This window comes from Saccostrea cucullata, unplaced genomic scaffold (genome assembly GCF_032062105.1).
Source record: "Saccostrea cucullata isolate Sc308-1 unplaced genomic scaffold, CSIRO_AGI_Scuc_v1 ctg547, whole genome shotgun sequence".
NCBI classification, from domain to species: domain Eukaryota; kingdom Metazoa; phylum Mollusca; class Bivalvia; order Ostreida; family Ostreidae; genus Saccostrea; species Saccostrea cuccullata.
Genome location: NW_026930450.1, coordinates 25951 through 37573, shown reverse-complemented (window position 1 = coordinate 37573; position 11623 = coordinate 25951). Strand labels below are relative to the sequence as shown.

The 11623-nt window shown below is 35.3% G+C and overlaps 2 protein-coding genes across 2 annotated transcripts; both read right to left on the bottom strand.

The window, feature by feature from the left end:
- Positions 1 to 1424: 1424 nt before the first annotated feature.
- On the bottom strand, positions 1425 to 11144 carry LOC134228627 (uncharacterized). Its single transcript, XM_062710295.1, has 2 exons — positions 10949 to 11144; positions 1425 to 7900 (listed from the first exon to the last, which is right to left on the bottom strand). The coding sequence occupies exons 1-2, from the start codon at positions 10956 to 10958 to the stop codon at positions 6420 to 6422; spliced, it is 1491 nt and encodes a 496-aa protein (XP_062566279.1). The 5' UTR covers positions 10959 to 11144; the 3' UTR covers positions 1425 to 6419.
- Positions 4109 to 5880, bottom strand: LOC134228622 (uncharacterized). Its single transcript, XM_062710289.1, has 2 exons — positions 5654 to 5880; positions 4109 to 4805 (listed from the first exon to the last, which is right to left on the bottom strand). Exons 1-2 carry the CDS (start codon positions 5878 to 5880, stop codon positions 4109 to 4111), a joined length of 924 nt encoding a protein of 307 aa, XP_062566273.1.
- Positions 11145 to 11623: the final 479 nt, after the last annotated feature.

Below are 11623 nucleotides of genomic sequence, written 5' to 3'. Positions count from 1 at the left end.
ATGTATTTTACGATATTTACAGAATGCTTAGAGTATTATTATTTTTTCTTGGTGACAAAACATTATTATTAATGTATTATAAACATATCAGGGGCGATCATAAAGTTCGCGAACAAATTGAATATCTTTCATAAAACAAATAAAATTAGATTTCAGTGTTCATTATTTTTTAAAGAAGCCCTCTCTGATTTTTATGCATATCTGCCACCGTCCTATTCCAAGCGGTCACATGACATGCTCCGAATTCGAAGCAGTCTGTTCATAGACGCTAAAATATTTTTCCGAGTCTTATATTTTTTGCCTTGCAAGTGAATTTTTTATAACAAGAACAGTCCATTTGTCAGAAATGACCAAATCTCGGAAAAAGGATGGTTGGATAAGGATATCCTTCGCCAGAAAGAGCACGGTGACCATCACAACCCGACTCATTTGTCTTCGGAAACTTGATTATCCAATATGGATATATGGGGCTGTTCTTTTTATATCATATTCAATATATTTAAAGTCTATAGTAAATGATATTTTTCGGATTTAATTATAATATAATTGTTAAGATATTCAACTATTTTTGTCCAACAAAAAAGACACATATCTTCCCCAGCTTGCCTTCTCTAGGCTGGGCTACAAATCAAAAGTCAGTTCAAAACAATAGCCCTCCCTTTACTTAAACAATCAATCCAATCTATGATTGATCGTCCGGAAAGTCGATTGTCTTCATAAACCTTGTACAAATAATCATAGGATACCTCAAAGGATTTTCCAAGTTTTACGTTAAACTTTACAGCTGTTTGTATCCTCGAGTAAGACTGCGACAACCATTTTTCGTCACTAGTCACCCACATATTGACGTATATCCAAATTGTGACGTCACAATGATGGAGAAAATTATTACTTTTCATATGCTTTTTTATAGAACATGTGCATGACTATAGGTGTACCAAATTTCATTCTCATCTATATTGTGCTTTTGTAAATATTGAGATAGTTCGCGAATGTTTTTTTCACCCCTCGTATATATATACCAATGCCATTTCAAATATGATAGCCATTTTATGAAAAAAATATGATTTCTTTTTTTTATTTCTATATTAGTAATAGGTGTAATTTAATTAGAATTAATTGACATTTTTCTGTCTTTGAGTGTATTAATGTATATAACTACCTCGTATATAGGGTAACTTTGCGAAGGTTTCCTTTAAAGAATTTTAAATATAGATTCTAAATTCATATTTTAATGTCAGCTTATCGAATGAATATTCGAATATTCGTTGACATCCCTAGTTTAATGAATTTTAAATATTCAAGTCTTGTCTAAATCACAACATATGTTTTAGTTCACTTATACACAAGTATAACAATGTCATTACGATAAATAAAAGACTTTACGACATCATTAACAGCTTCTTCAAGAAAATTAAAACTCGGAAATTTCCATGCCTTGTGATTTGTCAGATATAAAACGCCTTTGTTGAAACCATACTGTTTATATGCTAAATTTAAAGTTATCTCAATCGAAGGTATGAAGAGGGTTCCGGTGAATGTTCTACCAAATCGTTTTCTTTTATCCTCACCAAAAAATTCACAAGCTTCAAGAGTAGTATACTACATTACATTTAAGAAGTGATTTTACTCAGATGTACACATTTAAAAACACGTAAAAGTTGCAGAATTTTCATATTTGGATTTTTTTTACTAGATAGAGGGTTAATTTTGATCTAGCAACCAAGCTTTGTGCATCTTCTCTATTGCCAAAATTGACGATCCGCTTGTTTTGTTTCAGTTTGCAAAATGCCCCAGGGGTTCATGTAGATTTATTCAGAATTCAAGGGTCTGGAACAGACTTCATACAAGGTTCTCTTGTGAGACGTTCTGTGAAAGCAACGCAAAATAAAAATACAAAATGATAATAATGTAGGCTCACAACTTCAGGTAATAATCAAAAAAATTCTAATATAGATTCACAGGTAAATATTACAGAAATTAATCCTGACATTCAAAACTTATATTTGAGATTCTACATTTAATTCTTATACACCATCAATAGTTAAGCAACAGATTATCAACTTGTCTTACTTAAACATCACACAAAATTTTATTACATTTTAAGTTAATCTGACTTTTTAACAGCTTTGGATTTTAAATCTAAAAATAGCATCAACTGCGAGTTGCAAGTGCAGTATAAACAAAAATACTGATGATATGCACAAGAAAACGATTGCATAGTAAAATATAAACAAAATAATCTATTATTCAGACAATTTCAATTACAAAACTTACAAGGTTGCCGCTATATATGACAAGAAGTTTCGTCGATAAAGTTGTAACAAAGACGGACATGAAATTTCCGGATAGATCGGCTGTTGTAACATTAAATTCCCCGTCTGATATGATAATATCACAAATATTTAAATTAAACAAATTAAAAAGAGGTAACTCTACCCAATATCAGTATTCAAAATAGCAAAAATACACAATAAAATATAGCGCACACTGTACTTCACATTCTCATCGAATGTCCTGTCACGACACATTCCCACTACAGTTTGTTTGGAACGAGAACTTCTGTCGCTGGGCGTTTGAAAATCTTTCTGTCCATACCAATCTGAACTTCTATTTTACGGACACGCGCGTCATCACTAGAATATGTGTTCTCGACAATTCCCATTGGCCAGTCATTGCGATGAAGTGTCTTGTCACGAAGAAGGACAACATCGCCCACTTGAAGATTTCTTTCGCCCTGTCAGTAGAGAATCCAATATCTTCCTCGAGACACCTATTTGCAGCTCCTAGGCCCCACCAATGTGTAAGGCGTGTGGGGGTTAAACTTCCACTGAATTCCTCTCCTTTACATGAAGTCCTTTAGCGGTGCATCTTTAATGTCAATTATGATGACGTTCATTTCTGAAGTGAATCCAATGAAGTTTGTTCCACGATCTGAGCAAAGTGTGCGCACTTCACCTATAAGGGCTGTAACACAACGTAAAGCAAAAATGAAGCTAGAGGTGCTCAATTCCTCAATTACCTCGATATGGACTGTGCAGATGACCAAACAGGTAAAAATAACTGCCCATCTCTTAGCTTGAGATTGACCTCCTCGTGTCTTTCTGTTAACAATGGACCAAGGTCCAAATACATCCACTCCAATATATGTAAAGGGGGTGCCGGATGACGATGCGCCTCAAAAAGGTCAGCCATTTTTGGTTGTTGTTTTTGTTTGCCTCGCAGCTTTCTACATGATGCACATTTCTGTATATGAGAGTTTACAAGGCGGCGACATCCTACGATCCAAAGCCCTGCGCTTCTTTTTGCCCCTTCTTTGAATAAGCGTCCTTGATGTTTCACTTCTCTATGAAAGTGTTCAGCAATCAAAATGGCAATGTAGCTCTTTTCGGAACGATAAGTGGATTCTTCTCTTGAAATGACAAGTTAGAGTGACAAAGTCTGCCCCCCACTCTAAGTAAATCATCCTCATCCAAATATGGGTCCAGACTGAAAATTGGACTACTCTTGTTTATTGTTCTGCCTGCCTTGAGAGCTTTAATTTCTCTTCAGAAAATTTTCTCGTCCTGAATCTCAAGAATAATAATTTCAGCTTCTTTCAAAGTAAGTGGGTTTTGATCTTTATCTCCATCAAATCTTGATTGTTTCCACTTGCGTATCATTTTCTGTATGAAGCAAATAGCTCTGGTCAGTCGCAGCCAATCCGAAAATCTTTCAAAGCGATGAGAGCCTTGTCGACAAATATTCTGCATTTTGTCCTACACGATCTGACCTCCGGATCAGGCGGTAAAGGTTCATCCCAGTCTAATCCACTAGTTATGGCTTCACGAAGAATGGCCTTTCCAGCAATCATCACTGGGGCAACAAAATCCAGTGGATCAAAGAGACTGTTGATGGAGGAAAGGACGTCACGTCTTGTGAATGGTTTCTCCTCCATGTTTACTTTGATTGTGGAAGTAGTCATGTTGAAGGTTTCAGCAGATGCCAAAACTTCTCTGTGTTGGTAGGTCATCTGCCCAGAGTTCTGTGTCTTTTAGGTCCTTTGCCAGATCTTGAGAATTGAAAGCTGCTAACATCTCACTAGAGTTGGATGCTATCTCATGTAGTCTCAAACACAGCCATGTTCCATCAGAGCCTTCTGTGTGCGCTGGAGTAGGTCGATTGCTTCCTTTGCAGATGAATGAAAAGAAAGAGCATCATCTACATGGAAATTACGATGCACAAACTCCCTCATATCCGAGCCATACTGTGCTTCTGCTTCATCAGCCGTAAGACGTAGTCCGTATGTCGCCACCGCAGGGGAGGGACTATTACCAAAAACATGTACTTTGATTTGATATTCGACCAAAGGTTCGTCAAATTTATTGTCTTTGTGCCAAATGAATCTCAAGAAACGTCTGTATTCAATATCCACCAAGAAACTGTAAAACACCTGTTCGATGTCTGCAACTATTGCTACAGATTCTCTCCTAAATCTTAGCAAAACACTGATGAGATTGTTCATTAAATCTGGTCCACTCATTAGGACGTCATTAAGTGATACTCCGTCGCACTTCGCAGGAGAGTCGAAAACTCCACAGATTTTGTCTTTCTTCTGTGGTTGATAGACCTCAAATAGAGGCAAATGCCAGCTCTCAGTGTTTGGTGGAAGCTGTGGTGCAAACTTGATGTGGCCGACTTCAAAAAGGTTCTTCATAAATTCCAGAAAATGAGTTTTCTTAAGAGGGTTCTTCATCAAACTCTTTTCAAGGCTAACAGTTCGATCCAAAGCTTGTTGTCCGTTGTTTTGTAAAGTAGGTCGTGTCCTTTTAAAGGGTAATGGAGCACTTCAATGCCTAGGGACGGTTGTTCAGAATTCGAGCACATAGTTTTCATAATATCCCAGATTTAGGTGTATGGATTCCATCCAAGCACGTCTCTCATATGACAACCGAGCCTAATGGTAGCCGTTCAGCATACGGTTGAGAGGGATCACCTCTTATCTGGTCCAGGACATAAAGTGCGCCCAAGAGATCTCTGCCAATCAGTAGTGATATGTGTGCCGTATGGTGCGTAGGCGGAATGAAGCTCGATATCTCAGCAAGATGAGTGTGATAAATGGTACATCACAAGTTGGGATTTTGTTACGATTGTTAGAAATGGCACTACATTCAATTAAGGTAGGTAAATCAAAGTTAGTCTGTCTGTCCATCGACTTAATCACAAAGCCATGAGAGCGTCTGCTACTGACTAAAGATGATCCACTGCAAGTAGAGAGTTTGTATGATTCACAAGTAGTGTTTGGGTCAAACATTTCAAAAAGTTCAGGTTTTGCCAGTGACTTGTTACTCTGCTTATCAAGAATGGCGTAAACATTAACTGGTGGGTGTTCACTATGCTTATGGTAAATGCTGACTAGTACATTCTTAGCGCATGATTTGCCTCTGAAATCCCCTCAGATTTCTGTACAAGCTGCGTTTATGTGTGTGGTCGTCTCAGCCGTCTGATGATGTAAAGCTGGTTTTTCAACTTGATTCTGGGTGGGTCTGTTTGATGTGTGAAACTGCATGGCAGTGCAATGATGTTTGCTACCACAAGTGTCACATTTTACTTTCACACGGCAGTCATTTGACAAATGTTTGCCATCACAAAACTTAAAACACTGACCACTGACCATCTCCTTAAGATGTCTCTCTTTTCACCGATACTCTTCGTGCGGAAAGCATTGTAGTCACTCGTGGAGAGTGCGGAATTGTGGACAGCACCACGCACTTTTGTCTGACTCTCATCCTGTAACACTTCTGTTTTGTTGGAAGTAACAGTCTGTCTGTGAAACTGTTTATTTGATTTGTCCTTGGTGCCGAGCAACTCGCTTAACTTCAGTGTCAAATCAAGGGCCATTCATCACATATGCCATCTCTTGCACGAAAGTACAAATTACACAAAAAGGAGATACGCTTCATCATTGTTTTTCTTGTATTCTATTGCCTTGTCATGCCACTTATTCTGAACATGCATGGGAACTTTGAGTAACACAGGTTTGACTCCATCTGATGTTTCAAAATAACTTAATGTCTTACTGTACTTGGGATTGTCTTTGACGGCGTTTAGTTCATTCAGCGTGTCCGAGAGACAATAGTAGTCAGGCTTGTTGTTAAAGTCAAATTTCTCCAAAACATCACTTAACTTTCCCTTCAGAGCTCTTGCGATAGGATCTGGGCTGCCGTAAAATGAATCACATCTTTCCCACGCTTTATGAACTGCCAAAGTAGAGTTACCAGTATTTGAATTTTTCATGCTCTTCACTTGCTCGTTTTGCTTTCCTTCAAGATTTTTTATCATTAAGTCCAGTTCAGAGAAACAAAAGCAAGCTGATAAAGACGTTTGTCAATTTTCCACATGTCGTCATGATTCCATCTTTGGTTAACATTTGTTGGTATTCAATGTCTATTTTCAGTCAATAAGAAATCCAGTTTAATATTGTAATTGTTCTGCAATTCCTTGATATATGTAGCAAAATCTTCATCAGAGCAAGAATCCAGATTAACTTCCGCCAGTTCCTGAATTGTGAGCGCGCCCTTTACGGCTTCCTCATTACTGAGGTACCTATTAATTAAATAATATATTGTTCTCTTCGTGTAATCAAATTTTTCAGTAGCAAAGATCCAACTACCCATTTCAGGTATCTTTTCTTCCGAAAGAGTTGATTTGACAAACTGAACGATTCTGTACCAGAACTTTATCCACAACAGGGCAAACTTTTGATTTCGACCGCCAATTAAAGAAAGTCCTGGCCACCCCCACTTAAAGCATGGGAATTCCAAAACGTGGCCCCAGACGTTCATGTCTCTTGCAAAGAAACACGGTATTCGAATTTTGTGGAAACACGATGACATATAGTCTAAAACACTGTTTATACAAGAAATGTCCAGGCGAGAATGAGTGCATTTATTATCTCCATAAACATGAAATAGAAAAGCTGTTTTCAAAACATATGAAGATAAATTCATACACTTTCCGGACAAGTTAATTTCTTCAATTAGAAGTGCTTTTAATATTTTGTAACAGTACTTATGGTGTTCATCCATGTTTTTCATTAGCTCAAGCTCCATTCGTGCGAAGGATATAAACCAGCAGGATGGGTGTGGGGAGTGATTGACGTGACAAGATTTGGTAATTATATGGCAGCCATACTTTAAGAGTAGATCCTGAAATTCAGAAGGAAATCCCGACAGATCACCAACAGCTGTGGGGTTGGGATGTTCCAATGCCATCATCAAATCAACACCAATATGTGTCCTCTCAACTTTAACCAAAGTTCTGCTATATTTATCATATTTCATCTCTGACACACCACTCCTTTTAACATATACAAGTGGGAGTTTTTCTTTCTCAATTTTTGTTGGTATTAAGGTCCCTTCGAGTATTTCTACATGAAAAGAGTCGGATTCTGTAACTTCAGAAATAGTATTCCAGAAACAAGAAATCAAATCTTTTGGATTTCTGAAGTAATTCTCATATCTATTATGATATGTTTCAGTATCAACGTTACCACTAGCACAATAACACATGTATGGTTGGAGGTTTTCCTTTTGGTCTGTTTTCAGTTGGAGTTTGGTGTACCAGTCCGAACATCCCTTTTGAATATTAATTCTATCAGGTTCCGAAAATATCTTCAAAATTACCATGAAGTCAAATTCATCAAAATTTCCAATTTTCGTTCCTTCATAGAAACTTCCTGATGAAATTATGTCTGATATTTTAAAGATAGGATTTTTCTCTCCGACTTTTTGGATTAAATGTCCCAGCATTTGTCTGATACCCGGCTCTATTGTCAGTTTATCAGCTTCGTTCATCGGGATCTCACAGCGATGTCTGTGGATGTAGCGAAGAAATGCGCGCTGTCTGGTGTCCTCGGAGTCTGTAAAAGAGGAACAAATTTAGAAGACTCCTTCACATACAAAGAATTTCGAAGTTTAATTTTTCACGTTATCTTTTAAATATTCTAACTTATTCTCATATACGAAATGTTTTTTTCTTATCTTATCACACATTTGATTAATATCGGCATCCTTTTTAAATGTAGCAAATGATTGAAATTGTGCTAAAAAGTTCAAACCGCGATATATACTCGCTTTATACACGTTAAATTTATGGTAGCTTTGTCATATTTAAAATTTACAAAAAAAAAAACTCTTTCGGGAAAGTTGCATCATTATGCAATTTCCCTCCATAATATACATCCCAAAAAAATCATGATTTTTCCCGTTATTTTCCAATTATGACAAGGAGCAGGTGTGACCGGCTGGCAGGATTTTTTCACATCTTCATGGCACCTGATCCCGCCTCTGTTGTTTTAAAGGCCTGTGATTGCTCTGCTTCTATTTTATTATACTTAATGGACTTCTGAGCTCAATTACCATTTATCCTCATATATTTCAGACATTTATAAGCTGTGAATGTTTTCTCGTCTGTTATCTAGTTTGCATGAATTCAAGTTAATGTTCAAGTATACAACCTATACAGGTAATTACGGAATTTTAAAAGATTGATTTTTCAACAAATGAAATTTAATTCGAAGTAGACGATATAAATCCAGGATGTATATTGAAACATTCGCTGTTATAAAAGAAGATCTCCGATCTGCGTTCATTTTTTTTTCTATAGCGGGTGCACAAATTCTATGAATTATATTATTAGCTAGTTGTATACATGTAAAACAGCTCCAACGGCTTTTTGCATAAATTAAGGTCACCTTCTCTTGTAAAAAAAAAAGATAACATTATCGAACTTCAGTACGACGACATAACTCTTAGGTTATTTCGTATCTCGTGTGTGTCAAGGGTACTTGTCCTTTAAAATTATCATCTAAAGTTATGAAGGCCGATGTTTTAATGGAGACTTTATAAATAAGTGGTACGTTGTAACAGCTATACGTTTCTACCATTAGAATTGACAAATTGAATTATTGGGCTTTTTTTCATTCCCTTAAAAAGTTGACATTTTAAAATTGACTTCTCATAGGTAGTAATTCTCTCATTTACCATACTCGTCTTTGATTTGTCTAATGGTCATATGTAACGTAGTTTGAACTTTATTGGGTTCTTCCCTTGAGTTGAAGAGTTCCGCTAAATGACGGACCTGTGTGCAAAGCTTTTTATGTCTATATATCGATTTGTACACTTCTTCCAAAAGAAAGAATGAGTGCACTTAAGTACATCATTTGGAACCTTTTCGGCTACCCATTTTAAGCTTACATTACAATATATCGCTAAATTAATCTATCATTAATGTGTAAGCATATGCTTTTGATATTTATTTCTAGAATTTTTTGTCTTACATTTTCCTTTAATCACATAAAATGTAATTGAAAAGAACATGTAAAAGCCTTAAATTCCTGAAATTTGAACGGTACCAACTTTCGAATCTAAGGTATCCGCAAATAGGCGGAGAGATTTAAACCGCATGGTTGTGGAATGTAAACATTAGCACAAATGATTTTTTTCGCACTACGAATTGAAATGGAGAAGAGAGAGAAATTGTGTTGATTTTATGGTGCACAAATATTAAATGATTCTGATGTCAAGGGATGGGGTAGGTGTCTTGCTTTGCAGACCATAATACAGAGGCGACATAAGCCCATGTACTTACTAATGACACTGTCAATACCAGAATTCTTTCAAAACACCCCTAATGAAAAGCATAAAATTAAATAAGAGACATATTATCTTCAAACCCTATTAAAATTTGCGAAAAATCTCCCATAGTTTGAAGTTGGAAGTACGATAAATACGGTCACAACAGAGACTTAAACACAATGAAATTTTCAATGAAAGCGTTAGCGTACCGAACAGCAGATGGTCACGTGAGAAAGGTGATTATAATATCAATCGTTGATGCTCGGTGACCGGTTAATTTAGTAGCCATCTCGACCCTAGTTTGTGGACATTTTTATAAAAAAATTAGATATGAGCCACAATTTGGCCAACATTATCCTTTGGATATGTATAAGTTTAAGTTAAAATACACATTCTGTGCAAATAAGAAAAATGGCCAAGTTGCGCCTTGGTGTAAACAAAGTCGTTGAAAACTGATATGCATATGAATAACAATAGAAATGAGACAAAACTGTAAGACCCCGGATTCTCAAAAGCTAGTGTCGCTCGGCATTATCTAATACTTTCATGTAATATAATATACCAAAACCTGCTCTTGAGATATTGTTTAATACCTATAAAACATAAATTTAATTAATTTTGGAATTTTATTTCGCGCAAAACATTGGGATCTAACTCTCATAGCTTAAGTGCAGTCATTCTTTTAAGGGAAAAATATCTGGAAATTATGTTTCGTAATTTTTGTACATTTTTCTTTTTTTTTTTTTTTTTTTTTTTTTTGATAATGGAAAATTTTTCACAATTTGATATCATTTTTAAAACCCCTAATAAAGCATGCTGATTTTTTGTCTAAGAACATTTAATGGTATTTTAAGTTAAAATTTAGAATATCTACTACTATGGCGCTACTTTCTGAACTCTGTCTAGAATCACGAGAGATTAGTAGCACTACTTCATTATCCATCTGCAGTATCGGGGGCCATCAACATTCTTTATTTGATTTTACCAGGTCTATGATTTTACTTAATCACTAAAACTAATACATATGCATACAAAAAGTAATTTTCAGTTTTTGCATATATGGTAAATATATATATATATATATATATATATATATATATATATATATATATATATATATATATATATATATATATATATATATATATATATATATATATATATATATATATATATATATATGCACGTAAATACTTTTAACACTTGTAAAGAATCAGGTTAATGTACATAAAATGTTATTGGAGTAAGTAACTTATAAACAGAACTTTGCTTGTTATGTTTAATGTGTTGTAATCATTTTTTTATAATGACAGTGTCGACTTCATTCTTACCTGACGCCATCCTATATCCGGATTTCTCAGAACGTCTGGTTGACTCAATAACTATGACACAGTTTCACATTGTTAAATATTCAACAGCTTTATGTTTTTGAAGTTTGAAATGGCAACTTTCTGTTTGAATATCAGATCCTGTCTACAACTGCTATTCTTCTGTGTTATGTAATTCAGATATGACACATGATCATTTTGTACTAAGGTCAGCTGGGGGTTTTCCCAACTTACACTTCCTCTTGGTTACGTTTCGAAAGAAAGAAATTCTTTACATGCCATTACTTCACGTTTCACTTTTAATATACAGCTGCATAAACAAGAATGCTATAGGTTTACTGATGTCAGCATACATTTTTTGATGTTTTTTAATAAGGTACATGTATTGTGTGTATTTTACTGAATGACCAATCAGCTGAATGAATGACAATTTTTATTTTTTCATGGAAACTCATTTTCTATGCTTTTTCGAAAGATATGAAATATGATTTTAAAATGGGATAGATTCTTTTAAATTTTACAAAATTTGAAATGTTTTTTTTTATGAATTTGATTGAATACCAATTACAAGTGACAAAGGTGTTATTGCATAGAACAAACAGTTTTTCAAGTAAGAGCGCGAAAAAGAAATTCTTAATTGCCAGAATCTACCTTGCCTTGATGTGTTTTACGATAATG